Here is a 27,948-nt window from a genome sequence, read left to right on the forward strand (position 1 = left end):
GGAAGAGCTGGAGAGAAGCTCCATGGGAAATATAACACGTGACAGCACTGCCAGCCCTCAAACATCAGATAAGGGGAATTATGATCTTTAATATTAAGATAATTCAGATCTTTAATATTAAGATAATATTTATTATTAAGATAATGGAGTGCTGACTGGTGATAAAACAAAAAATACCCAGTTGTACTCTAATATCAGATCTGAAGTATTTTAAACACACCCATGGAGTTACAGAATGCTAACTGATCATTTGAATGCCCAGAAGTGGGTAAGGAGATGCAGTGGACAGGCCAAGCTCCATGGAACATGGATTCTATTCTGGATTTTAACAGTCTTTAATTTGAACTCAGATAATTTCCTGTGTCACAGTTAATTGTTTCTGCTTGTAAACATTCTGAAATCAGACCAGCAGATAAAGATTGCAGTGGAAGGAATCTTTTCATGCACTACCTGAGCACCAAAAAGTAACATAAGTTACTGGCCAGGAATAGAATAAATCAAAAAATGCTTCAATTCAGCCAATCTTCTGTATTGGTGGAATTGTACTGAGTGTGGTACTGTCATTTTCTGTCAGCTTGAGTGTGTGTATGTAGCATGTTTGAAAGTGCTTTGATATTAGTTGTCATTATGATATGCAGCATCCCCATTTTTGGGTTAACTTGCATTTTTTTGTTGTTTGACCTTGTGACTTAGCTTACAAACTTTCTTCTTCTTCAGAACAACAGAGCACAGATGAAGGTGGAACTGGTGGTATTGATTTCTAAAATTTTCTTCTTCTGTTGTTTTACACTCACTACTAACCTTTTAAGCTTGAGTTCTTCTCACACTTAGGAAAACCATCTTATAGATCTTTTCCTGGATCTTGGCCAGCTGTGCAACAAATGTGATCCCGAAGTAGAAAGCAGCCCCCCTCATTTTGGCTATCCCTCCCAGCTAATTCAACTACAGCTTAAGTCATGGCATCCTGAGGGAATTTTCAGGGAAAGGCTATGTGCATTTGGGTTTTTAAAGAGGCTTGAATACAGCACAGGGAGAAGATAAATTCCTACTGCCAAGTATTTGAATATAAATTCATTCAGTGGTCTATGATTTGGAGGGTTTAAGGGCAATTTCAAACCATTTCATTGCAGCCTAATTTGCAAAAAGTACATGGTAGGGCTTGGTTTGTTTCCTTCTTGCTTTGGTTTACCAGCAGTTGAAGTAACATTTGCAAAATCAAATGATATTTTGGTGAAACTTTGTCAAAGGGAATGGGTCTCTTGCTCAGTTCAATACTGTTTCCATGAAGGGTTTTACAAAGTCAGAGCTGTCCCAATTATTTAAAGGTAATTCTATACATGAATGTGTTTTCATTGGATTTCCAGCACTTTCCAGTGCACAGACTGAGCCATTCATAGAAATGCTTTGGATCACTGATACATATGTTTAATAAGCAAAATTATTTCTTATAGCTAGATTGAGATGAAAACTCTCAGCTGAGACCCAGCAGAATCTGAATCCTCACAGTCTGTGCGTGCCCACAACGTTACTAATGCAGTGCAGCTGTCTGTGACACAGACAAGTGAGGCTTGAAAATGCAGTGAAGGTCTGACTGTGATTTAACTACTCTGGCAGCACAGCAGAAGCATGTGTATTTTAGTTAACTTTTCACTTACCCTGCACATCATGAGCCCCTAATTTTCTCCAAAATCAGCTAGTTTGTCTGGGTTGGTTTATCTGCTTTACATGTGTTCCTTGGATACAAATATAAATCCATTTACTGTATCTCACATTACCAAATATTATCTAACCTTGAAACTGGGAAATCACATTTGCCTTACATGTTTAAGAAAGCACTGGGTTTTATTCTACAAACAAACACAAAATAATGGTTTTTGCTCTCTTTTGATTTGTATGAGGAAATGAGCCTTGTCTGTCCTTTCTATTGTGGAGGAAAATCTTCAGTGCTGCTGAAGCACATTTAAGATAAAATGTCTTCCAGCACAAATGCTCCTGATATAATAATAGGTGCTTAAACTGTGATTTATGCATCATTAAAGTAACTATGCAGATAGTTCAGCAACAGTAGATCAATTTGGATAACTTGGCACCAATCTAGAAAAGAAATTGCTATGGAGATAAACAGGTTATGCAATGTCCTGGTCAAACCCCTGTGCACCCACATTGTTTTAAAATTGTGTTTGGTTTTATGTTATTGTTTCAAACATTAAGCTATGATGTGTGGGTTGGATAATGTGGAACCATGACTGGTTTTACATTTCTCATATTTATTCCTATTTCAGGGTAGTTCTTTTTAACTTTGAGAGCTCATTACTTATTGTTAAAAATCTACCTAAGCCATATGGGATACTTAAGTCCAACTGGCTTTCTCGAAAATCCTTATATGGTCCATTTTGCTTTATATATGCATATTTTCTGGAAAGACAACACTTACCTTTTTTTTTTAACTCTGAAAAATGACACCATATGCGTTCTACTCCATTATATCATTGTGGCTGAATAGTGCACCTTCTCTAACTGCATGCCTGGAGCAAATTTAAATGCAATATTATATTTCCACAATTTCTGTGGCAGATATTGGATTAAAGCTATGTTTCTTAAAATGAGAACCATTTGAGGAACTGATTTCAAATATTCTTTAATTATTCTAGGACAAAAAGTGTTCATGTCTGTTGTAGTGCTGTGCGAAAAAATGCTGAATCAGATATGTCTTCCATGAACTGGGTGTGTCAACAGTAGTATTTAGGAACATTGAGTGGCAGAGCAGAAGTTTTGGATGATGGTGTGTTCAAGAAAGTGAAGCCCATGTAATGGAACATTTCCCCAGCCATTTCAGTGGTTCTGTGGGATGCTGAGTGTGATTTATGAGACCACAGATCCTGCTGATGGTGAAATGGTAAAAATGGATGAAAGCCCCAGAGTCAAGTGTTACATTAATGGCATTGCTGTCAGTGCTAAGATGAAGCAGGCAGGGTGTGGCTGTGCCAAGAGAAATGGCCAGGCTGTGCAATAAAGCATCCTTGATGACAGTCCTGGTAAAGGGGGTGTTTTAGTGGTGCCTGCTGGGCAGAACTTGAGGTGCAGGTGCATCAGGACTGGAGATGTGCATTTAGGATAGAAATGGGGCTGCCAGAGTCTCTTCTTGCTAAATAAAGTGCTTCCTTGTTCCTTGGAAGGAAGTGAGAGACTGAAATAAGATAATCTTATTTCATGTAGCCTAATGTTATCAAGCCTCAGGCAATGCTGCAGCACCTTCTCTCAGTGAAACCCTGTGAGGATTGAAAGCTCCTCACTCTGAGTGATTTTCTTAAGATTCCAGCTTTTCCAGCTCCTTGCTGAGTTCCAAGTCCTGCTGTATGGCAGACATGCTTTCTTCAGCTCTGCTGCAGTTTTCTTTCCCCCTTCCATCAGCAAAATAGAGAAGTTGATATCACATGGGCTGTATGCTTCTTGCATTTCAAACTTCTTGATGGAGGTTTTCTGACTTTCTCCCAAAGAAGATATTTGAGGTACTTTTTCAAATGATGTTTCATAAGTAGCTACATAACCAGACTGATTGGCTCAGGAATATCCTGCCTGTCTTCTAAAGCTTTTTCTTCCTAGAGAAAGGAGCTTTAAGTTTGCAGAAGCTGTTCTGTGAATGAGGTAGGGAAAAAGTTGAGGTCATCTGATCATGCAAATGTATTGATCAAAAAAGCATCAACCTCTGTACCTGGGTCCCAGGAGGTGACAGACCAAATCTCAGACTTCATTCAAGTGCAGAAGTGCTAAATTGAACCAAGAGAAATTTGTGTGAAATGTCTCTGTGATGTTTGGAGGCCTTGGATGCAGTTGAGCTTAGGCAGGAGCCAGGATTTCTTTTAAAGAGCAGACACTAGAGGGTAGCCTTCCCCTTCAAAAGCACCTGAATGCATGAGTTATGAGTTTCCTGATTTTTGTATATGAAACCTCTTAAGATATTTAGTTATTCCAGCTCTCAGACTCCATTCATAAAATGCCCCCCCCCCCTTTTTTTTCTTCTTTATTTTGTTATGTTGGGAATGCATCCACTAAGCTCAGATCCTAATTTCTAAACTAGATTCAGTAGATCTCACTGTTATCCCATGAGGACTTTGCTCTTGTTCTCTGCCAGAAGAGCTTCCCATAGGGCTGTCCATAGGAATCCTTATGTCCTGGCTCTGGCTATAAGGGGCTGTTGTAGTATGCTGGCAAAGGGAAAAGATGTTGTCTCTGTGGTGATTAGTGCTGCTGTGTCCTTTGGTACTTATGCACTAATGAGTTCAGATTAATCATCTTTGCTGTCCAGTATGTCAGTAAAATAGATTACTTGTGTTAGATGTATAGAATTTTGTCTGTTTGTTGAGTTGGTCTGTGCCCTGCTGTGTACATTAATGTTTTCTGCTTGCTGAGTTTCTATAGCAACAGGTACATGCTTCTCCAAGGCTTTCACACTCTGGAGTAGTTTCATCCTGAAAGTACATTATTTGAAATTAAAAAGCAGGTGTTTCTCTGCCTTGTAATAAACTTGTAGTTCTGCCACATGAGATGGGATTTTTATGTGTGTGTATGTGTCTGTATACACATGCAAAAAAAAATTAGTACCTCTTGTGGCAGGTTTTTTTCTGAAAAATTGCAGATTTGATAGGAAACATTAACTTAAGAATAGTTTTTAGAAAAAAATTGGCAATTTCTAAAATACAGCAACCTTTGTGAAGCAATCAGAAATAGAAGTGCTTTCTTGCCTTTCCTTAGGACTTGGTTTTATCCCTCCAAAATAACTTGTTTTGATTTGGATTTATTAACTAGTGATTAAAATAACTGTTTTGACATATCTATGTGGCAGGAATGAAGAAAGAAGTTTTTTCCAGATTTTGTGGTTATTTTCTGTGTCTTGCCAGTCTGGTAAAACAGACCACCTCAGTAGCTTTTGTCTTTACATGTTGGGGGTGCATGGGTTTAAAAATCCCTTGTTTGTACACATATGCATGAATTCTGACATGACATCACTAAGCTCTACCTCTTCTGTGCCTGTCCCAACTGGTGCTAATGGTATCAGGCCTGTTCAAAGGAAAACAAAATCATTTGTGCTTCTCATCAAACAAAAGCAGAAATAGCTTTCAGGATGTAATACTTGGAGAGTGAGCTCTCAGCAAGGTGTGAAAGGCTCAGTATGAAGGTGATTTCTAAAGTTATCACTTCTCTCCACAGCCAGTAAACGCTCGCCCTCCACAGCCAACCTCAAACAGGCAGAGGCTGCTGTGAGCAAATGCCTGCCGTCATCTGCAGCTCTTTCAAACGCCTCAGATCGAAGTAAGTGTGGGTGTGTGGCTGCTGGGAGCAGGGCACTGCTCAACTGTGGCTGGGGAGGAGATAGGAGGTGGAATGAAACTCCTTCCTCCTCCCCTGCTGTGTGACTCACTTCATATTTTGATCTCAGATGCATTTCATGCAATTTGTTAATCCAGCTTGACTGTTCAGGGCTTTGACCCAGTTGATGTGATCTCTGTTAGAGGAGAAGAACCATGGTAAAAACTGTTGGTTTTTTTATTTTTTACTTCTGTAATTCTGTTACTAAGGTCAAATCTTGCTAAATGATTCACAGATAATTTCCCATCATCTGTATGGATTTGCATGCCTTAATTCACACCTTAAAATTTCAGCAAAATAGAAATAGTATGCTAATAAAGTTTTCCTTGTTCTGTTAGACAGCTTCAATCATTTGATTGCCAATGGTAAGGAAAAAATCAATTTTGACAAGGAATTGTCCTAATACACTTGTTAAGATAAACAAAAACTATTTGTGGGAGAACATATTTTGGCTTGTTTTAGCATGAGATTTTGTTATTTGGAATCTTCCCAGAATTTCATAGGAACCTGCCTGCATCACAAATATGGAGGTTTTTGCTTTTGTTTCTTTGTTTTTCTAAAATGATGAATAAGCTAAAAGCTGTCTAATACAAAAGCAGATTCAGCTAGGTCTGTGCTGCAGTGTTCTGCCAGTTTGCAGCCTCTGATCAAGCAAACTGTGCTGAAAGAATCCCTGACACAGAAACAGCTAAAGGTGGTTTTGCTGGTTCGTGTTGGAAGGTGATGCAGCAGAAAAAATTTGTGCTCATACACTGTATGCCTGGTGGGGAAATCAGTGACTATATTTATACTGGCAGGGGCTCTGAGTCACTGGAGGCTGCTTGTGATTTTAAATTATATTTATATATTATGTGTCTGCAGGGTTCAGCTCTGGATATGAGTCAGAAGCAGGGCTGCAAAGTACAAATTAAACCTCTTACAAAGGAAGTCACTAATTATCAACTAATTGGGATTGCTTTCAAACTTATTGTCATACTCTGAAATCTTTTGTGAATCCTTAGTCTCTTTGGAGAAAATATTTTCAGGTTACCTGAAATACAACAAATTTGGACAGGACTCCAAGTGATGTACATGGTCAGGATGTAGAGGTTGACTTAGAGTGATCCTGTGCTCTCAATCACAGGACATTAAATAGTTACAGAATTGCTTCTGTTGTGCATGTGTGCCTGGGAGGGTGAAGGAGCAGAATGTGGAAATGAGAAGATGATGCTTGTCCTGGATCAGTGGAGTATCTCCACTTAACACTGTGTTCTGTGTTAATTCTAGGCTCACTCATACTCATAGAGAATGTGAGCAATTGTCTTTTAAAATTCTCATGTATTTTAAAAGGTGTACAAGAATGGCCTCAGTAGGTCAAACAAGAATTTGTTGTGGCTGACATCCTGCTGCTGTGATCAGAAACATGCAGAAATAAAAGAAATAATGCTTTATATAAAGTGGTTCTTCCCTGATCCAGTTTTTCTGCTTCTGAAGAATTCAATATTATAAAGCAGCTTAATCATTCCTCTCTCTCTTGGGAAGTGGGGCAGGTGTTGGAGGGACCTCTGAGCTTTTCAGCATAATTAATCCATGCACTTTCACTTCCAGGTACCACAAAGAGAAGTGCCTCATTAAACAGACTGAATAACAAAGTCCCTCCACATTCCCAGCAATCAGCACCCAAAGGTTCGCAGGTGGAACAGAAAGGTGCTAGAAACCAGTTTGTTTTGAGAATTGGGAGGCAGTAAATGGGATAATTGAAGATGACTTTAAACCATGTCCCACTTCCATTATAAATGTTTTCACTCAGGCATTCATGGAGTCATTGTGGCATAAATATTGTTCACATTGCAGTGCCAGATATTGGGTAACTGTCTCTAAACCAATCTTACTCCTCTGAAAAGTGGAAGGGTGGGGGGAAAGTAGACAAATGGTAGCCAAACCATCTCATGAGAAAATAGTGCTTCATAATGATATGTTGATGGTTTTAGCTGATTAGTAAAAGCAAAGCACGGGATGGCAATTCAGAAAATCATACCTTGTTAAAAATAATCTTCCTTACGCTTGGTCTCTAGGAGGAAACGAAAAGAAGAGGAGCACATCTTTGAGTAGAATGAGTAGTAAACCCCAATCCTCTCCAGAGCTAGAAAAAGTGAAAAAGGAAGAAAAACCAGGTGGTTGTTTCATAAAACTGAGTATTCTTTTAAAGCCTTTGAAGTTTGGATAGGCTTGATTTCACTGGTTCCCTAGGTCCTTAAATTTCTAGGACTTTTTGATGGCTTTTTAGTTACCCAGTATTAAAGTGGTAAAAGTTAAATTTTTACTTCTGGACAAAAAAATAAATCATCTAAGAAGGCCTGTGTCTTTGTTAAATGGCACTGCAAGCAGATAGCAATATGTCTCACTGCTTAAGAAAGCAATCTGTTTGAGAGCTGGTAGTTTTAAGGGTCAGAAACGGTAAAAAATGTCGCTGATCTGTTCACTTCTTAGATAAATCTTATCTTTGCTTTTTTAAGTTCCCTTTCATTATTCAGTTTAAAAGCAGCTTATCTGTTCCTGCTGCTGGCATTAACTATGTGCATGCAGAAGGAAGAAACCTGTTCTCACTTCAGGCTCTTTTGGTCTGTGTATTCCCACTAGGTTACAAATAACCTCTTTCCCAGGAGCTCCTAAACCTGAAGAACACCACCTTGTCTAACGTGTTTTTCCCTCTGAGTTAACAATTCTGAAACTTTCCTTTTTAGCAGCTGTTGCCAGCAGTTGAAATTGTTTTTGCTTCAGACTCTTTCCTGTATGAGAGAATGATGGGTGCTGTCCATGTGAATGTGTGTGTGCAGGCAGTGCTTGACCATAACTGCTCGCTTTGACTTGCAAGTCTCTGTTTATTATGTCAAAATGGCCTTTCCTGCAATCAGAGAATGTAGCTCTGAAGAGCTCAGTCAAAAACATCTCATACTTTGACTGGATTCAGCATTCACCTCTGTTGTACATGTGCCAGTCTCTGCACATTAAAATGACTTGTACTAAGCAAGACAAGAACAAGAAGTGCAACAAAAAGAGATTGCAGTGTTTAACCCTTCTGTGCTTTTAGTTTGGAATTCCCCCTCCATGACTTCAGCATTGCTCTTCCAAAACCGTTACGATTCGCAACAATGCTCAGTCTTCCTTTGCTTTGTACTGCTTGTCTTTTCCACGATATGATTTCATGTTGGATCCTTTTTGGTTTGTTCCTGTCATCCAGCTCGTCGCTCCCAGCTCAGTCCCCTGGACAGTAGCGTAATCAGCCGCCTCCTCGCCCCCACACAGGCCTCCCTAGCTAGGAGCAAAAGTGCTGCTACCTTGTCGGCTGATGGACAGGACCCCTCAGGTAACAGGAGGGCAGCAAAGCCTCTGAGTCTTACACAGTTGCTCTTCAAGCAAGAGCTTAGATGATAGCTGCTAACTGTGCTACACTTTTGTCTGAATCAGACAGTTAACACATGGTTGTGTGTAATTTTACTTACCCAGTATTTTCTGTGGTCATTAATACCCAATTCATATGCTGTGTTGCATGTTTACTTTACAAAACCATTGAGTAATATTGGCTTTTAAACTCCAGTGCTGGTTTACTTGCTCTGCAGAGAACCAGATGCTGGTGTTCGTTCTGGGGCTTTTGTGTGTGGTTTTTTTAACTGACAGAGATCTGCTTTTGTACCCTTAACTCAATCTGAGACACTCTGGTTAGAGTAGTACTAGGTAATGAAAAGAAAAAAGAACCCAAACAAACCTAATTTCAAAGTGCAAAACCTAAATTTCTTTAGGGGAAGGAACTCTTGCAGGAATATGACAACAGTGTTACCTTAAGATAAGTACAGGGAACCCTGAGCTGGCTTCATTCTGCTGATAGGAGAAGTCAGGGTATAATAAGAGAGAAACCCTGGCTAACTCAAGCAGTTTTGTGTTGGTCCAGACTGACCTGATATGTCCACACCAGCAAGGTGTGGACAGCCCCCCCAAGCTGCATCCCACATGTCCTGGAATTGTTACTGGTTAATTTATAATGCCCTAGTAAATGCATCTCTGGAAACAATGTGGAGTCATTTCTCTTTTACCTTCCAACTTGTGTTCCCTGTTTTGCTTGTTTCTTTTTAAGTATGAAATCCCATCTTTATTTTTTATCTTACACCATTTCACTTGGTCCTTGTCAGTAACGGTGACATTTCCACACATTATCCCTTGTCTAATGATGAGTTTTTATTTTTTGGTTTGTAGTCAATAGTCATATTTTTACATACCTGTGTATGTGCTGCTTTTATTTTACCATGAATACTTCAGTTAATGTCATGTGGGGAAATGCCATATTATTTTCTCCTACTGCTGGCATGTGACATTCACTATTGCTGAATTAAAAATACATTTTTATAAGTTTAGAGGTACTTCTTTCATTTCAGTAGAAAAGTACCTGTGCTTTAACACAACCTGTGCACAAACAGAATGCAGGTCTCCTTGCACAAATGCTGCAAATACAAAAATAAAATGTATTTTCCATAAAGTTACAAAACTATGTGCTGCATTTGTCACAATTTACTTGAATTCTAGAAGAATCCAATATCTAGTTTTAGAATATATTTGCATCTATGTGTGCTTATCTGTGATCATGTTAGTTAAAAAGTAATAAGATAAAATTTCTTTCAATACCTTATATGTGAAGAGATTGACACATCAGGTAGGAAAGGTATCATAGTTACATAGTTGACCTTTTTCTCTTGTTAGATTTCTTTTATACCACATTTGAAAAGAAGGGCAGTTTCCTCCTTTACTATAGAGGAAACATGCTTCAAATCTGAACCTCTCATGAAGAAATTGTCAGGAAATATGCTAAGCCATTAAAACGGAAGCATTTGTGATCAAATGCAACTTGACTAAAAGTAATTTGGTCAATTTTTGGAAAAGCATTTTATTTTTATCTACTCAGACTGCTGCTTTCAGAGTGTTTATTCTTGGTGCTGTTGCTTCCCAAGTACTAATGGTGTGGTGGTGTCTGTCCGTGACCCGTTGCACTGTGCACTGCCTGCGGTGTTTCCCTGTACGGTTTCTAACACACACAATCTCTCTTTCTCTTTTTCCCCCTCTTCCTTCTCTCTTGTTCTTATGCTATGCACTTGGTTCTCGTTTTGTCTTGTCAAATTCCTAACTTTTATAGAATCTCACCTCTGTCCTCGTTCAGCTTCAGCCAGTTCCATCAATTCCCCAGTCCCAGCTCCTAAAGTGCCGGTGCGCAGCCGTAGCATCGACAGGTTGAAGTCCTCTGTGTCTTCATCTGATGCAAGTTCACCTGACTCAACCCAGGTTTGTTGGAAACTCACAGGAATTAAGTTTCTAATAATCTGGGGGGCTGGAACACCTCAGGATGGGATTCTGTTTCACCTCTTTGCTACTGCTTTCAATAAGCATTAATTAAATGTACCATAGCATTTGCCTGAAAAATACAGAGTATTAAAATCAAAATGGAATTTAATGATCTCTCTTGCATCTTGAAGGCATATTGTTTGCTGCTTATGGTTCCCGAAGTTTAATTTATGTGAAAATTAAACACAGACAAGGTCTGTGTTTTGGAACATAGAGGAAAATTCAAAGTGCATCTTGTTAAGCACTTGCTTGTTTGTTGGAATAGCAGCTCCATCTGCAATGTGTTCTAGAGAGTCAGCAGTATTTTGTTTTTGTGTATCTTCTAGAAATCAGAGACAGAAAAGCCATCTCCAGGTTCTGGTTTGAGGCGCCCTCCCTCACCGTCCTTGTCTGCCCGTAGAAGATCCCCCTCTCCTGCTAATTTGGTGAAGCGTCCTCCATCCCCTTCTGCAGTTAGGTACGTGTCCAGGTTAAACCCTTTCTGCAGTCAGGTATGTGTAAACACCTTTGTTCTGCACAAAATGAAGGCTTCTTCCTGTCTCAAGACAGCTGAGCTGTTAGAGTTTGGGTGACCTATGCTCTGCCTTGTACAGAAGAGACTTAATTTTCAATCCAATTTCCCTTTCCCAAAGTAGGGATGCATCTTTTACTTCAGCCTTTGTTGTGCAGACAAAACACACCCTAATTTTCTGTGTAGTCTGTGCACTAAAATGCCTGGAAGCCTCTGAATAAACTGATCCACCTGTATTAGCATAGCAAGTTTCTTGATTGGAATCATCAGATTCATCCCAGATGGGGAGTAAATGGAGATCTGGGCTAGCAGTCCTGTTTTATTGTTAGCCCCCAAGTAGCAAGGCTGGGTGCTCAAGGTCTTGGAATCCTGGTTTGAGTTTTATGAGAAAGGCACCAGTAATTTGTGGGTGGCTTTATTTTTAAAAGTGAGGTATGTAATATAAACTAAACAAAGGAGACTACTCTCCTCAGATGTGTGGTTGAGGTTTTCATTGTTAGTTCTGAAAAATATTCTTTGTTCCAACAGGCAGAAGACTCGCCCACCTTCACCTGGTGTGTCGAAACAAAGGCCACCATCTCCTACTCCAGTCTCTAAATCAGCACCCATCCAGCGTCCATCTCTCACACCAGGTGTTATAAACATTACCAAAAAGAAAACTGAAGCAGAGAGCAAACCAAAGGATAAGAGCACAGAAGGAGTAGGACAAGAGCAAGGTGCTTCCCCAGCCTTGGAGAGGGATGCAGGAACAGCTAGCACAAAGACCAAAGAAGGTGGGTGTTCCTCAGTGTCTGACTCACTCCTCCTCGTGGCCTCTCCAGTGTATTCTAGGACTGGGAAAACAACTGGCTCGTGAGGCAGAGCACTGGAGGGTAGGATGCTTTAAGGCAGAAGCTGCACATTGCTGATTATATAATAATTCTACATGGTATGACTCTGGGATGTGAATTTTAATGTAGTAGTTGGTTTATTTGACTTGGAGATTTAAGTCAGGAGCTTTCAATATTACTACTTGTATGTACTTCTAAGAAAAGCAGAAATCCTTTTTGCCTTTTGGGCTTCAGCTGCTCTAGCTGAGGGATCTACTAGCTTAGATTTATAAAGTCAGTAGTTAAACTACAAAAAGGTCTTTCAGTTCAGTTTTTAGTTCTTAAAATGCTCCTGTAGAGACCTTCTTGGAGGACAAAATCAGCTCCTGGTCATCACAGGATGAGAGGGAGTTTTCACAATGCTTGAAGGCTGCCCTGGCCTAAGTTCCAGTGAATGTGTAATCATTGCTGCCTTGGGAAGAGTGATCAGTTCACAAATCACACTGAGAAATGATCCTGGTAGATTAAGGAGAGGCATATACCAGATAAGCAATTAGTGTTCTAGTCCTCTTCATTGTGCCATGTGAACCTGGCCTCTGTCCCTCACTGGGAAAAAATGCCATCTGCCATCTCCAGCAGAATCTGGGAGAGCCTTCTGATGAGGTCTGGCAGGCAGTTCACTGTGCAGAAGGACTTAGGGGACCCTTGACAGGAAAAGGAGGGATCTTTAGAATGTAAGTTACAGCCAGTGGGCAGTACAGGGGGTGAATCCCTCAGACACACCAGGTAAGTGAGAACATGTGCTTGCTGCACGTTTCTGCATGTGTGGTTCCTGTGTGCTTTCCTGGGCTGCTCCTGTTCCCTGCCACTTCTGAGGCTCCTCCTGGTACTGCTTTTGTTGGATGTGAAGAAGTGTCATTCAGCTGAAGAACTTGTGCAGCTCTCTGGGTATGTGTTCCTGTGGAAGGAAGCCTGGCTGTCAGAGGTGGATGTTTGTACGAAGCCACACATCCGTCTTTGGTGTCACGTCCTTTGTCTTTGCAGTCAGAATGTCCATCCCTCGATGGATGCCACACTACTGAGAAATGTCTTGTGTGCCTCAGAGAATCATCACTTGTGATCAATGTTGTCGGTTGAAGCCTCCATAACAATGTGTCCTAGTCCTGTATCTTCCAGTTGTTCTGGAACAAGAACATCTGTCCTTTTTCCTTGGATGCCTGATCCGTCTACTCTTTACACTGACTTCTGAAACTGTATTAACCCAATTTATCTGTTTCCCTTTTAGTTTATTTCTAATCTCAAATAGTCATATTTGTGGTGATTCCTACTGGAGCTAGGCAAAGCTCTTGTTCTTTGACACATAGAACAGAAGGAAATAGTGGGCATGTTCTTCAAAATAAGATATTATTTCATTTCTCTCTGAATGTTTAGGTGCACTGCAGTATTGCTATGTGAGGCAAAATCTTTTATCTTAAAAAGTTGCTTTCAGTTTTCAAGGCAATTTTCATTTTATGCATCTGTGTCAGCAGTTCACCCCGTGGGTTGGTGCAATTCCCTGTCCCAGACAGCTTCTGAAGTCAGAGCACACCAGTGAATGGCATGTGGCAAATCAGTCTCTAGGTCTTGTAGGTTTAGCCTAATTCCAGCTTTGTGCACTTGTATCTTCATCCCATCTCTTCTTCAAACTGAACTTGTTTGCCTGTTGCTGACAGCAATCAAGTTTTTGTCTTGTTTTTTGTGTCTTCCTACTGCAATATACTGTTCCGCAGTAAAACACTTTTTATTTTTCAGTGACTGGAGCAGTTGTCATTTCTGGCAGCAGCCTCTCGCAGCTTCTCTGAGAATTAAAAGGCTTGTTCAACTTAAAGCATAAGAAGTGCTCCTTCATGAGCTCTCACCTTATGCATGATGATAGGTAATAAACTATCATGGAGCCTCACATTTTGTATCTGGGTATTGAAGGCTTTGAAATATGATTCCTAAATTAATTGTGAATTAATTACTTACCTTCAAATCTGTTGGAATCTTCCCTCCATCCAGCTAGTACTACATTTTGCACATGTTCAGAGATTGTTTCTCTTGCCTCTTTCCCCTTCCCTTACAAAAAGATCCTTTGATAAAAGGACTGTTCTTACTGGTATTGACTAGGAGTACAAGGAAAAGGAAGCTGAGTGTAAAAGACTGTCAGAATTTTCTTAAGGCATGTTAGCAATCATGTTGGGAAGTCTCATGTCCTGCCCTATGGAAAAAGGCTGTACAGGAGTACATGGAGATTAAAACAGTATTGAGGTACCCATATAGAAATCATCAGTAAGCAGAAGTGAAAATGCAGTGGGAAGGTCCCCAGCCCTTTCTTCTTGTTTTTTATCCCCTGCTCTTTCCATATCTGCAGTGTTCTGAAGTGTTGTGGCTAATTTTCTTCTGTCAATACCAGATATCGTATTTAAGCTGTCATTATCATGTTGTAACCCTAGAAACTTAAAACTCTAAAACCTTTAGGCTTCTTGCTGAGCATTAGGTTATCTTATTTAGGTTCAGTTTTGGGGAGGGGAAATAGGTTAAACCTGACATTAGATGTCAACCAGATTTGATACTGCTGGGAGAGATTGCAAACACGCAACAGAAAATGGACTCTGCTGTAAAAAGTGAGTAGTCTGAGCAGAAAGTACACTCATATGTCAGAGGAAGATAGGCATTTTGACTTCTTCATGGCTGTACAATGGCAACAGTAAATGAAACCTACTAAGTTACAGAATATAGGAAGAAAAGCATCTGCCTGTCTTATATAGGCAGATCTGCTGTTGGATTTTATAAATGCAAAATTGTCTTTCTTGCTCAAGGAGGAGGAGGACCCCTTTTGACTGAGTTCAAATTTGGAACAGTCATGCCTGATTTTTGTTAGTACCAACATGACTGCAACTTTTTCCCACAACAGAAGTGATGTGTTGTTGTCTGGGGAGGTGGTGTTTCCTCAGCTTTGGATAAATCTAAATGTTAGAATACTCTCTATGCCTGCACTACATTGGTGCTGAAATGCTTTTCCTAGGACTGCAAGAATAATTGTTATGCACAAAAGACAGTCATGATTCAGCTGCTGAGAGTTTGCTGTGTGTAATTATACCCTGCAGCTAGCGATGATGTGTCCATGGGACCTAAGCAGTTTTTCAGGTATTAAAGTTCCTAATGATGACATTGTGTTTTGAATAATTTGTCTTCAGGTCAGAAGTAAAACAAGTGGTCAAACCCTGATGTTACAGTTCATTAAAATTACCTTGACTTCAAGGCTTTATAAATCTTAAGCAAACATGTATGTGCTGATTTGTGAAATATTTGGGAGAAGGGCAGGTCCTCACCAACATTATGATACTGCTGCTCTACTGACATCAAGAGCTGATGCTCTGAATATTCAGATGATGAATTCTTAAATCACATTCAAACAAATATTTCTAGGGAATGGGAATAACTAATAGAAATCAGAGTTCTTTTAATATTTATATTGAGAGTAGCTGGATGGCAAGATGGTTCTGTTTTGACTTTTTTCCTGATGTTAATTTGTAATAGTACCTCTGAACACCAGAACACCAGGCATGCCATGAAGAGACATAAACAGCAGGACCTGCAAAGATCTACTCACCTGGTGGTTGAAGCTGTTTTGATCTCCATGTAATTTGGAAATTGATTTTTTGATAATGTATAGAAATATGGTATTAGTATGTGCCTTCAGGGCCAGATAAAATGATGAGTATTTGCAGTCTGAGATACTCTATAAATATAAAGGCATGAACGTTAATGTTATGAAACAAGAAAAATAAAAGAAAGATAATTAGTTCTTTAGGGTCCTATGTGTTCAGTTTAATGAGAAGGAAGTGAAAGATTTTCCTAAAGCAGTTTTTTTTCCAGTTTTCTTCTCAGTGTTCAAACATTACAGAAATAAGGGTGTCTTGTCAGAGGCATGTTTTTAAACACGGTGATAATTGGAGAGTATCTTTAAGCGTATCATCTGGAATATGGCTGGATCAGTGTTGAAATGAGCTGTTACTATTTCAGTGGCAGGGAGATATTGTGGCTCTGTATCTTCAGGGCTCCCCTTTGGCTCTTGGAGACCTTTAGATCAGGGTGCAATCACTGTGTGATGAGCATTGATTGAAAAGATAGTGAATCAGTTGGCCATTTCATCTCACAGCAGTAACATCTTTCATAATTTTAAGTTCCTGGAGCTTTCTAACAGCAGATTCTTTTAACCTTTGCAGAATCAGGTAGCAAAACAGTAGCAGGGACCACCACAGCTGAAGAAGCTGCTAAAATCTTGACAGAGAAACGACGTCTGGCACGGGAGCAAAGGGAGCGTGAAGACCAAGAAAGAATTCAGAGACAAGAAGAAGAAAGGTAACACTTGAGGGGGAAAGGAAGGGATGCTTTCAGTGGTGGGGAAGGAACCACTCCAGCTGTTTATGTTTTCTAAGTTCCTGCAAATGTTAATGCAGTTCCTGAAGCTGAGAGGCACTGGCAGCAACCTGGGACAGGTTAGTGTGTGTAACATTAGTTTGTATCTCAATATATATGTAATGCACAGTCCCTGTGAAATCACTTTTTCCTTCCAGACACCAGTGGGGCTTCTGTTTCAAAACTAGAATGTGCTTTTTGCACCACTTGTGTTTGGTTTGTTTGTATTTGGTTTGAAAGAGTTGACCTCTCTGTATTAAGCTTCCCTTTGATCAGCTTAGGCAGTGGTTTGATATTACATTAAATCTCACTTTAGTGATATGAAATATCAATCAGGAATGTTGCAGGCAACTAATTAAAAGTATTAAATCAATGTGCATTTGGTTCACTGCATAGAAGTTGTTAAAAATAAATGGCTGAGTTAGTGCTGACTAACTTTATTCCAGATCAGGGTTCACATGTCTGCTGTTAAGAACACAGTGGAATGTCAGATTTTGTCTGCTTCCCAGTTGTGGATGTGAAGCTGTCAGAAACTTGCATGTAGTCTTCTCTAGGTGTTTTATCATAAATATGTCATCAGATCTGCTCTGTATGTCTACAAGAGCTGGCAGTGTGCACCTTCAGTGTATCTGGGAATTCAGGCTGTAGAAGAAACAGTCTTTTAGGAAATCCCGGTAAATTTATGTTTGACAGTGGTTATAAGTTTCATTCATGTCATGTTTGCAGATGGTTTTTATTAAATGGTCATTGCTTAATCCAGTTCTCAATCAAACATTCCATTATTGGAACAACCTACCTTGACTTCATCAGCAAAGAGCATTTAGTCACAGATAAATTTTTTCCAAGTTATTCTCATTTTCCTTTTGACAAGTTTGGATGGTGGCATTTGTAAATCCACATCAGAAATTGTCTTTATGCAGTCGTTTTTTGACTGGACTGACTAGAACTTTCTTGCTTTCCTACTCTGCCTGTTATGCATGCACACTTTAAAAGAAATAAATACCCAGTAATCTGTACCTTGGAAATTCTAGAATCAGAGAAGAAGAGATGGCCAGGAGAGCAACTGAGGAAAAAGCACGACAGGAGGAGGAGTTCCGGAAGCAGGAGGAGGAAAAGAGACTGATTTATGAAGAGCAGCAAAGACAAGCCGAAGAGGAGAGGATCCGCCGGGAACAGGAAGAGCAGGAAAAACTCGCAGAGCTTCAACAGCAGGTCTGTGCCTCCAGCCTGGGAGAAGCTGTTGCTGTGGCTCCAAGAGGGTTGTATTTGATTTTTCATTCACAGAATGGTTTTGACTAATCTCTGTCAGGCATGATGTGAGGCTGAGTTCATCCTGTCTGAGACGGATTTGAGGCTGGCTGTAGGTGCTTTCCTTGCCCTGGTCTCTGTGATTTATATTTTTTTCCTATCAGTTAATAAATTCAAGTGTGGGCAGAAGCAGCTATTTTGGAATACTTTCTTTTAGCCATCAGGGATGCTTTTTTGCATATGTTAAATATTTGTACTGAGCCCACTTTATCAGCAGTCTGCTATGAGTTACAAGGAGATGGTCTCTGTAGAAAGTAATCTGGATTACTCTGATTCTTCTCAAAGAAATATTGGTAGTGTTTCCAAGTCTGCTTTTCCTGTTGCTGAATAGTCTTCCACAGCAAGTATCTGTGTATCTTTACAAAGGCAGCCTTTGAACTGAAGGGAGCAGTTCTGCAGAAAGCAGGCTTTTCTTAAATTAGATTAATTCTGAAAACAAAAGCAGTTTTACACTGAAGTTATTGGTGTTCAAAGAGCTGTATCTTAGGAATGGCTTTTGCCATGTGTCTGGATATTTCTTTAAATGTTTCTTAACAATTACTCAGAGTGTTAACTATGTTTCTGTCTTCTTTCCAGTTATACTGGAAAAGATTTTCCAGTATAGAGGGAATAGATGTTCAGCACCGAGTGTCTTGGTAGCAATACCCTATTGCCAAGATTTTTAAGTTAACCTTGGCACATGTAGAATTTAATTTCTCTCTTGTTACTTTATAGATTGTTCTTGTTAGCTAAATATTCATCCCAAAACGCAGTCTGAACAACAACATTCAGTAGCTCAGCAGCATTCAGAACATTTGCATTATCTCAGTATCGTGGTTTCAGTTTCTGAATGTCATAGTGAAATGTATTTCATGTCAGTAACTGGGTAATTGACATTTAGTTGTGATTGTCTGATGTTCCTGTCTGTTTTGAACCAGATTCTGGAACTGCTTTGCTTTTTACTGCTGGGAATGAGTTATGCACTGGGTGCTCTCTTGTTTTTGTTTTACTTTCAGAGAGAAGAAGCTGAAGCAAAAGCTCAAGAAGAAGCTGAAAGACAGCGACTGGAAAGAGAGAGAATTATGCAGCAAAATATGCAGGAAAGGCTTGAAAGAAAAAAGGTAGCCTGTTTTGAATTCTCAGCCTAAAATGAACAGGCAAAGAGTCTCAGATGTGATTAAATAGAAGTGTGTTTTTTTAAACAACTCTGCTTTTCTTTGCCAACTCTGGTTTGTGAAATTTAAAAACAGTGATGAAAATAGCACACTCATGAAATATGAAAATATATTATGATAGATAAATTTTAACCAGAATGCTGAAGTATAAAGCTCTGTATGTCATTGTAAATGTTCTCCATGTTTTAACAGAGAATCGAAGAAATAATGAAAAGAACACGAAAATCGGATCAAAACGAATGCAAGGTACTTTTTTGATTGGATCTGTATAATGACAGAATAGGACTTTTTGCCTTGTATCCTGTCTTCCTATGTTATCCTTACACAAAATGGTTTCCACAGAAAGTGCACAGTTCTGGTGCACCAGAATAATTTCCAGTAGCTTGCCATTGCACACATTCTGCTGCTTTGCTTGCTGCCTGAGGAGTCTCTGTTACATTTTTGTTTAAGGCCTATAGACACAATGTTATCTGGTGTTACCACTTCCAGATTGGTTTTTAAACCTCTGTTTTAACCAAACACTGGTTAGTAATGGATTTTTTTTTAACTGGGTGCATTCTGCCTGGTTTTTCCCCAAAAACTTAGATTTCTGGCATCATGTGTTTGCTTAAAGCAAGTCTTGGGTTATCTTTGGATTGCTGTTGCTACAGTAAACTGAATGTATTTTTGGTAATACAGTGACCTAAGCTTTGTGAAAAATTGTGCATATTGAGGTATAGTTTTTCTTCTTTGAACATTAAAATATTCAAGTCTTCCAATAGCTGAAAATCAATAAAAAATTAGTACACACATTGGAGAAACAAGGGGAAAAGGAACCCAGAAATAATAGGTAAGAGGTGAAAGTGGGTCCCACAGGCTCTGGCTCAGCAGTTGCTCGGTGACCTGGTTGTCTGTGAGCCTTTGAGCTCATGTGGCCTCACTTCTGGGCACAGAATGGTCTTGTGTGGGAGCTGTGACTGAATTTGTGAAACTGCAGAGGACTGGGAATTGTTCCAAGTAACACTGTGGCAATTCAGTTGCAGAATGAAGGGAAGTCTACCTTGGAGGTGATGGAGGGAGAGGATATTGAAGAGGAGGAAGAGTTAGGACTTGAGAAGACTGACCAACCAGGTAAGGAAGCTGAGGAGTCAGGCCTGGGTGGGAGTGAGTCTCAGTGATGTTTAAGCTCTGTTGAAAAGGTCAGTCCTAACAGCACTGGGATGGTCTGAGACACCAGTCCCAGAGCTGCCAGGGGGACTCCCTTCTTGAACAGAGAATCAGTCAAAATTATTTGAGAGTGAAACACAGGCAGCATGCTTTCATTTTACAAGTGGATTTTAAAAGATGAACAAATTTCATGTTGGTTTAGTCAGCTTTTCTATGGACAAATGAATCTATTGAAGCCAAGTGCCTCGGGTTTTGGCTAGGAATGGTTGTTTTGGTATTTTATTCATTTAGAATAGCAATTCTACTATTCTTGCTACTCAAGTTCTTTTTTTCCCTTCTATTTCATTTTTTCTGCCCCTACCTCCCCCAATATTCAGGAAAGCTAAATGGTGTTGACTTGCTCCAGGAAGTCAAAGGGGAGACAGAGGATTGTTTAGAGACTGCACAAGGCGTGATCTCTGCAGAATCTGAGGCACAAGCTGAGTCAGAGTTGAAGGCCAGTGAAGTGTTCATGAATGGAAGTGACTTGAAAAGTGACGAGGGGTCTCTGTCTGTTACTGAACTAAAGGATTCCAGGTGAGTCTGCTGTACTGTGGGAGCACTTAGCTCTCACACAAGAAGGCTCTTCTTAAGTTGAACATAGGTTCAAGTTAAATGCAGTGCTGTCTGCAGCACCTTGCTGGCTTTGTGGTGTCTGTGTGCCTTTCTCCAGCCATGTGGTGTGTGCTGTCAGCTCACAGCCTCACACAGATCAGCTAGCTCAGGATAATTCTTTGTTTAGATGGCACCATGTTAACCTTGCTGCCTTTGCTGAGAAGGGAGACACACAGCCAGCACCATGGCAGTGTTGATTATAAAAGCTGACATTGGCTTGAAACCTTTTCCATTGAAATGCCCAGCAGTTCTTCTCATTAACAAAACATTAAACAAGAGGGAGGAGGATAACCCTGGAAAGGAAAAATAACTTAAAGAAAGCTCTAGAGCACTTTTGGTTGTACTGGAGCACCAGATACAATGCAGAAGCCTCCCTTAGTAAGGAATTTGGGTTTTTTACTATTTCAGATTTTAATTTTTTGAACGTAAAGCATTTTCATCTACTGCTGGAAAATTTGTCCTCTGGTGCATGTTCCATTTGCTCATCTAAATCCTAATAATGGTTTAGAAATGACATTGTGAACACTTTCTTAGAGTGATGATAGATGAATGTCATTCCTCCTGATGGAAGTTTGTCCTAGGAATGAATGAAAATTGGTCTGTAATTTGAGTTTAGCTTTTGAATCTGTTTTAAATATTGCTGGTCTTCTGAGACTTAGTTTTGTGTGTTCAAAAAGTCTTAGATGGAGAAAAAAAAAGGAAAAATGCACCCTACAAAAATCAAGACATAATGATCAAGGCTTTAAACTTGTTACTTTCTTACATCAAAATTCTAGAGCCAGAAACCTTACCTGAGTGCTGTTAGTATAGTAAAAAGTGGGTATATATTGCTGAGTTTTTCTTCCCCATTGGCTCTTGGAGGGGAGATCTTGTGTGGCAGCTGGAGCTTGTCTCAGAATGCCCTGTGGGATATTCAGTGCTTTGCAGAGTATGCAGACTGTTAATTGTCTGTCCTGTAATCAATGTAAAGGTTAAACATGTGGAAACTGCAATACAAGTACTCATTCTCTTTTTTTTGTAGCCATCCTGCAAAAGAAATGGTTATCGATGGCTCGGGGAAGCTGGATGTTCATGAAGCTGATCACACAATTGGACTTATTGAGAATCTTAATGGAAAATCTGGTTCATGGACTTTTGAGGAGTTCATTGACGTTGGAGTACATTCCAAGTCAACCAAACTGAGCTCAGACAGCATCTCTGCTGGTAACTGTAATCAAAACTTGAATGATGCTGCTACAATACCTTCTAGTCCCAAATTGGCTTTTGAGGAAGATGGTGCAGTGAATTCATTGACCAAACCTATAGATGCTTCATCAGGTAATCCCAGCTGACTTCCCTGTCTGTCTCTTCCCCTGGCTAGGCAGTTCACTTCCTTGCATTTTGTTCTCCTTGCCTTAACTACAGCTTCTTATTTTCAAGGCACTTTTTCCAATGTGTAGACTTGGAGGGAAGGCTCTTTCTTTAGTACTTTTAACTTGAATTCTTTCAAAAGGAGTCACCAACTGATGCCTTTTTAGGGACTTGCTAAGGCCCAACATTAAGGCTCTTCCAAAGACACCGCTGAGCCCTTGTGAAGTTCCAAACAGCATTGAAGCTCATATATTGTACTTCAAGGTTTTTCTAAGATATATTAAATGGCACATGTTACTTTGCAAGATACAGAACAGTTCAAAAGGTGTCTGATGTAACTCTACACACCAGACCTTTCCACTCCTAGGCATGTTATGTTTTTGATGCTGACCTGCATGGTCTTACAAGGTCTCTTCAGACTCTTAGCAGTGTATTGGCTGTCCTCTCTACTTACTGTACAACACTCTTTCACTTCACCAAGGCAAGTAACACCAACCTGAAATTCCACAGGTGGTTGTGTTACATTTTGGGAGGAGTAATAAAGCTGTAAACACACAAAATATTCTGAGTTTTCTGAAAGAGGCAGGGCTGCATCTCGAGCCACATGTACTTGAAAAGCCAAGCCCTGGTGCAGTACAGTGCATAGAAGAGATATGTGTCAGAGAAGCTTCAGGAAGTCAGTTTGTATAAGAATGGACTTTCTGGTGTTGGAGGCAAACCCCAAAGGGCCATTTTCACAGGAGATCTCTTTCCTTGGGATAAATGACTGTGTGATCAGTTGAAGTGAATGCTAGTGAGAAAACAAGCCTTGCTATCCACATTTCCTTCCAGTGATGTGTAGCACTTTCTTTGATTAAAGTGTAGCACTTTTCTAGACTGAGCTGTATCCTGAGTCTCTGAGTCTCCTCTGTCGCTCTGCGTCTTATGAATTTTAGTTCCATGGGCGTGCCCTGATGGAGGATTCCCTTGAGGCCACAACAGACTGGGCCATGGGAATAGACAAATTTATTGTGGTTCTGCTGATCCCTTTCTGTTGTGATCAGACTCATTAACTTTTTAATGAAGGAAATGTGGCCTTTTAATTTTGAGCTTGAAAATTTTTAGACTTAATGCAGTTGAAGAATTCTGTACATAACTTTGGAAACTAATATTCCTGTAAAAAGAAAGAAAACCTACACTGCTAGTTTGGACTGTAAGTGGCCAAGTGGTTCTGTGCTCACTCCTGGGTGTAGACTGACAGTGATGATGGATACATGTGGCATACATGCAGTTATGATGGTTAAATGTTTTCTTCTCTTTGGACAGAACTGTGAACACTAGAGACCTGGAAATAATCTGATTGCACTTCAGTAATCCAGTGTTTTGTCAAGTACCGAAGGCCTTGTTTTGAAAAGCTGCTTGTTTACCTTTATCCATCTTCAAGTTTGCAAAAAACACCAGGGGAGGGATGATAAACTAATTTGCACCTTGAAACATTTCAGGGAAACTGTTGTGCTAATGTTCTTTTTCCGTTCGTTTAGCTATTGTTAGATAAGGTTTCCTAGTTCAAATATTCCTTGTTTCCCCTTTACAGACTTTACAGTAACCTGATTGAGTCTTTTTTTTCAATTTTCCTATCAGTATCATGTAGAACATGCCACTGGAGGCTCCCCACTTAGCCACAGACTTTGCATATTTCTAAAATGATCTTGATAAAATAAAAGACTCACTCAGTGTATGTTAAAGCTGAACTTCCTTTTTAATGTCTAGAAAAATGTTATTGCTTGTTGGTTCATGTGCTATTTAAAAATGCAAAATTGAGTATCTTCACTTTTGAATGGAGAAGAAAAATTGCTTGTTATCTAATATGAAAATATTGGCAGTTTCAAAATGGAAGTGTTCATCACTAATATGTTTTAATCTATTGGCAAACATCAAAACATTTTTCAGCACGTGCTCTAATATATTACAAAAATGTTGAGTCCATAGATTTGTCTGTCCATGCAGTTTAAGGTGTCAGGCTTTTAAAAAGTGTTTTCCTTTTGAATTACTTATTTATCTACACTTACTGAAGTATTATTTTATTGTGTACATAACAGTATTAGACCATTGAAGTCACATTTTGTTCATATTAATTATTCTAAGTGTTCCAGTTCCAGCTCTATAACAGCAGCTGCAAGCTGCATAGATATTTCCCTTCCCCTAAAACCTGCATTAAATAATCTATTTAACCTGAACTTGCCTGCTTTTTTCAGCATGAAGAGATTAACGAAGCATCTTCTGAAAATTGCTACTAAAAGTAATAATGCAGCCTTGTTCTGATGTCTCCTGTAACAGATAGACTGGATAGGTGATTACTTTAAAGAGTAGCTGTCTCAAAACCTGCTACCATTGACTGATCCCTCAATTCCAGTGATGCATCCAAGAGCAGCTGCTGTGTTTGCAGTGGGTTTGCTGGAACTACACCCATTCTTTCCTCGACACTTCAATTGCAACAGGAGCCCTCAGCCTTCTCCCTCTTGCTGTTCAGAAATACCGTAGAACTGTTTTAGACTTTAGAGCAGTGCCTTAGGTAAAAGGAGAACTGTATTTTTGTATGATAGCTGTTTGTTCTGGCAGAGACAATCATTCTAACAAAGATGCCGATATTTTTTTCTGTGCTGAGATTTGTTGGATGGTCTGATCCAGCCCTGTGTAAATATGTGCACACAGTTAAATAAACTTTGCAGTTGAACAATGCTTTATTTCTGTAATGTTCAATGTGACCTTACTAAGGCCTCTCCACCCCTTGCCATGCTGACCTGCCTTGGGATGCACTCTGGTGCTGCTCTAACTGCTGCAGCTGCAGATTCCCAAACTAGCAGCCTCTGTGTGGTTGAGAGGGGATTTGCACTAACACCTTCAGCTCTTGCTGTGTTTGTCCGTGCTTATGGCATGTTCTGAACTGAGGAATTCTTTAACATGCTTTTCCCTGCCAGCCTTTGCCTGTTCCCTGCAGCAGCAGCATCTCTGTGTTGTGAGGGTGAGTCCAGCAGTGGAGCAGTGACCAGCAAGATGCTGCCTGTTCGTTTTCTTGCAAGGGTTCTTTATCAGTAGTTGAAAGAGAATGGCTGGGACAGATCCAGTTGATAAAGTATTTCACTACTGTGGAAAAGAAACAGCTCCTTAAACCAGCATTCAGGTTGCTGAAGCATGGTAGATCTGTGCATGAACACTGGCTGTACATATGCTCTCCAAAAGGCTTTTTCACACAGGCTGTTTCTGGCAGATGGTCCAGTGTCAGTTATCTTTTTCAAAAATTAATTAGTTTATGGAAATTGTTGCTTTAGTCCTCAGATATTTAAGGGTGTAATGACAGCACAGCTGACTCTTACTTTGCCAGTATCAGTGTAGTAGATTTGGTTTCAATAGCTCAGCCCTAAGACACATCAATCATGTGAGATGGCACAATGAAAAAAAAAATAATTTCCAGACTATGGATTCCAAGCAGGCACTAGTCTCACTTTATTCAGTCACTAAACATACACTGACATGATAGGAGAGCTAGCCTTGTCTGAGCTATTTTTAAGGCACTTGTAAATGCATGTGCATGTTGTAGGTGAAAGATTTACTAGTTGTTAATGGATTAATAATTCTACATAGACAGCCTTGTTTAAACAATGATATAAAAAAAGCTGATGAGGAAAACTTGCAGGCAAACCATGCGGAAATCAAGACTGAAACAAGTTTATGGAAACTTAACTAAGCTAAATGTCACTGCCAAAACATTGTTATCTGTAAGATGAAGCCATTCCATACATATGCTGCAATGTGGTGTTGTAGAGTAAGATAAGGTATTTATTACTTATTAATGGTGTGGTGTTTGTTGTGTATCTGTACTTGCAGAAGCATAACAATGGATCCCTCTGATCCCAGGTGCAGTCTTTGTATCTCTGTGTCGGAGGTGCATGCCTTGTCAAACCCACTTCAGTTAAGTGCCAAGCTTAATCATATACCAGATTAGTTTAAAATTAAATTTGTTTTAGTTTAAGCCACACACAGATGATGCAGTGTGTGGATCTCTAAATCTAACAGCATTTCAAGACTTTATACTAGGAGTTACTTGGAAACAAGGTTAGATTTTTGCAAGGCTACATGCTTTTGTACTGCAGGAGCTTCAAAAGTCAAACCCAGTATATTGAGGCTAATTTAGTTCTTACACTAAAATGGAAAAAGTTAAAATTCTCAACATGCAAAAACCTGCTCTTTTACCAGGACTGTTTGGGAAAGCAGGGCTTTAAAATCCATCTTACATCTGCTCATTTACAGTCGTTTGGGACACTCAGCACAATAAATTTTTCCATTATGGCAAACAAAGCGCTTGTTGGCCAGACCACGGGCACACTTTGTGCATTTGAAACAGTAATCGTGCCAGGATTCATCTTCGTAGTTAACCACACTGGTTCCTCTTCCAAATCCTGCTAGGAGAGAACACAATTATAGGACGGCGATAGTAGCTTTGCCTTGGCTGGGTTATCCCACCAAGCAGCACAGCCTGTTCCTGCTGCCCCAGTGCTTCCCCAGGATTGCAGGCCACAGGGGGTGCCTGAAACACCAAACTGGCAACTGAGGCATGGTTTTGTTGCATCTCCTGATGTTTCTTGGAGAAGAAACATAAGCACAAGGCTTGTATGACTTGTCTCTGCAATAAACTTTTTCATTTGTCTCCTTTCTCCAGCAAACAGTCATGGAAAGAGGTGGAGCAAGGACAGGTTGGGCTAAATACTTCTGGGCTCAGATCCGTGCTCCAAAATGCAGGATGGAATGTGAGCCTCGTGGGACTGCAAGGACAGTGCCCACATTTCAGGGCTGAGCTCTGTAGCCCAGCAAATTTTAAGTGTAAAATACCTCAGAAGGGGTACAAATGTCCCTTTGGGACAATAAAACACCAGTTGGTTTGGACTTAAGGGTCCCAAACTAATATATGGGTGGGAACAGTTCTGGTTGGGGGAGTTTTGGAGGTAGACTTGGGACTTGCAGAGGCTGAAGAGCTCAGTTACTAGCTCAGCCTCCATCCAGCACAAGCACATGGCTCAGAGTCAGATCACATGTAAAATCCTGGGATTGGGCTTGGGTTACCAGACCTGCTTCTGATGTTACCCATCCCTGGGCTCCTGACTTTGGGGGATCACTGTCCTGACCTTCAGCACCCACTGCCCTTGAGCTGCATGTAACCCAACATACCTGTAATAGGATTCTTGCATCCAGCACACTTCTTGGCAACACACTCCTTGTAGCATTCAACACAGTAAAACTGATCCTCCACAGCTGTGAAGCGCTTCCCACCCAGTTGCTTCTTGCAGTTGGAGCAAATGAAACACTCGGAATGCCAAGGCTGTTCCTGGTAAGTGAGGCCTCCAGAAGTGATGGGCTGGAAGAGAAAGAGCAGAGGTGTGGTTTAGAATCAGCAAAGGAGAAAAGAGGTGACACAGGCATGGTGTGTAGGGTAGGAAGGCTTTGTCATGGAGGAGATCTTTCTGAAGTTTGCATCAAAATTTAATTGCACAGTGCAGTTGAGTCCCTCTAACCTGAAACCCCACATACCGGGCACTTTAATAATACTTTATTTTACCTGCAGTAACTGAAATTCCACACTAATCAGTTGCAGAAGTTGTAAAACAGTTACTGTTTCACTTCTTGAATATTCAGTACCACTACAGAGCTTAAACTATCCCCAAGGCAAGTGCGAGAGTGGTATCACTTGGTTTCTGCCATCAGCTAACCCAACCACCCCTGCCCAGATCCTGTAATGTACAGGAACCATTGGCTCTCCCATAACTCCCCCAGCTGCTGGCACCAATATCTCAGGGGAAGAACATCA

At 40.1% G+C, this 27,948-nt stretch overlaps 2 protein-coding genes across 7 annotated transcripts in view; one reads left to right on the forward strand and one right to left on the reverse strand.

The window, feature by feature from the left end:
- The window catches only part of MAP7D3 (MAP7 domain containing 3), a 43,371-nt gene extending 18,539 nt beyond the window's left edge, over positions 1-24,832 (forward strand). The window contains exons 6-21 of one of the 3 annotated variants that reach the window (XM_015626464.3): positions 718-750; positions 5,209-5,310; positions 6,955-7,053; positions 7,422-7,520; positions 8,588-8,713; positions 10,529-10,674; positions 11,061-11,191; positions 11,774-12,018; positions 16,305-16,440; positions 17,529-17,709; positions 18,801-18,905; positions 19,152-19,205; positions 19,976-20,069; positions 20,483-20,681; positions 21,781-22,076; positions 24,344-24,832. In XM_015626464.3, coding sequence (XP_015481950.1) covers positions 718-750; positions 5,209-5,310; positions 6,955-7,053; positions 7,422-7,520; positions 8,588-8,713; positions 10,529-10,674; positions 11,061-11,191; positions 11,774-12,018; positions 16,305-16,440; positions 17,529-17,709; positions 18,801-18,905; positions 19,152-19,205; positions 19,976-20,069; positions 20,483-20,681; positions 21,781-22,076; positions 24,344-24,348 — 2,051 coding nt within the window. In that variant the 3' untranslated portion in view covers positions 24,349-24,832. Of the gene's footprint in view, positions 1-717; positions 751-5,208; positions 5,311-6,954; positions 7,054-7,421; positions 7,521-8,587; positions 8,714-10,528; positions 10,675-11,060; positions 11,192-11,773; positions 12,019-16,304; positions 16,441-17,528; positions 17,710-18,800; positions 18,906-19,151; positions 19,206-19,975; positions 20,070-20,482; positions 20,682-21,780 lie in introns of all 3 variants that reach the window. The other 2 variants (XM_015626463.3, XM_015626462.3) reach the window with 2 other exon arrangements.
- Positions 24,833-25,566: 734 nt separating this feature from the next.
- The window catches only part of FHL1 (four and a half LIM domains 1), a 29,485-nt gene continuing 27,103 nt past the window's right edge, over positions 25,567-27,948 (reverse strand). For 2 of the 4 annotated variants that reach the window (XM_015626475.3, XM_015626477.3), the window contains 2 exons: positions 27,312-27,498; positions 25,567-26,548 (listed from right to left, as the gene is read on the reverse strand). In XM_015626475.3, coding sequence (XP_015481961.1) covers positions 26,391-26,548; positions 27,312-27,498 — 345 coding nt within the window. In that variant the 3' untranslated portion in view covers positions 25,567-26,390. The remainder of the gene's footprint in view (positions 26,549-27,311; positions 27,499-27,948) is intronic. The other 2 variants (XM_015626476.3, XM_015626478.3) reach the window with 1 other exon arrangement.

The sequence above is a fragment of the Parus major genome, chromosome 4A, assembly GCF_001522545.3.
Source record: "Parus major isolate Abel chromosome 4A, Parus_major1.1, whole genome shotgun sequence".
NCBI classification, from domain to species: Eukaryota; Metazoa; Chordata; class Aves; order Passeriformes; family Paridae; genus Parus; species Parus major.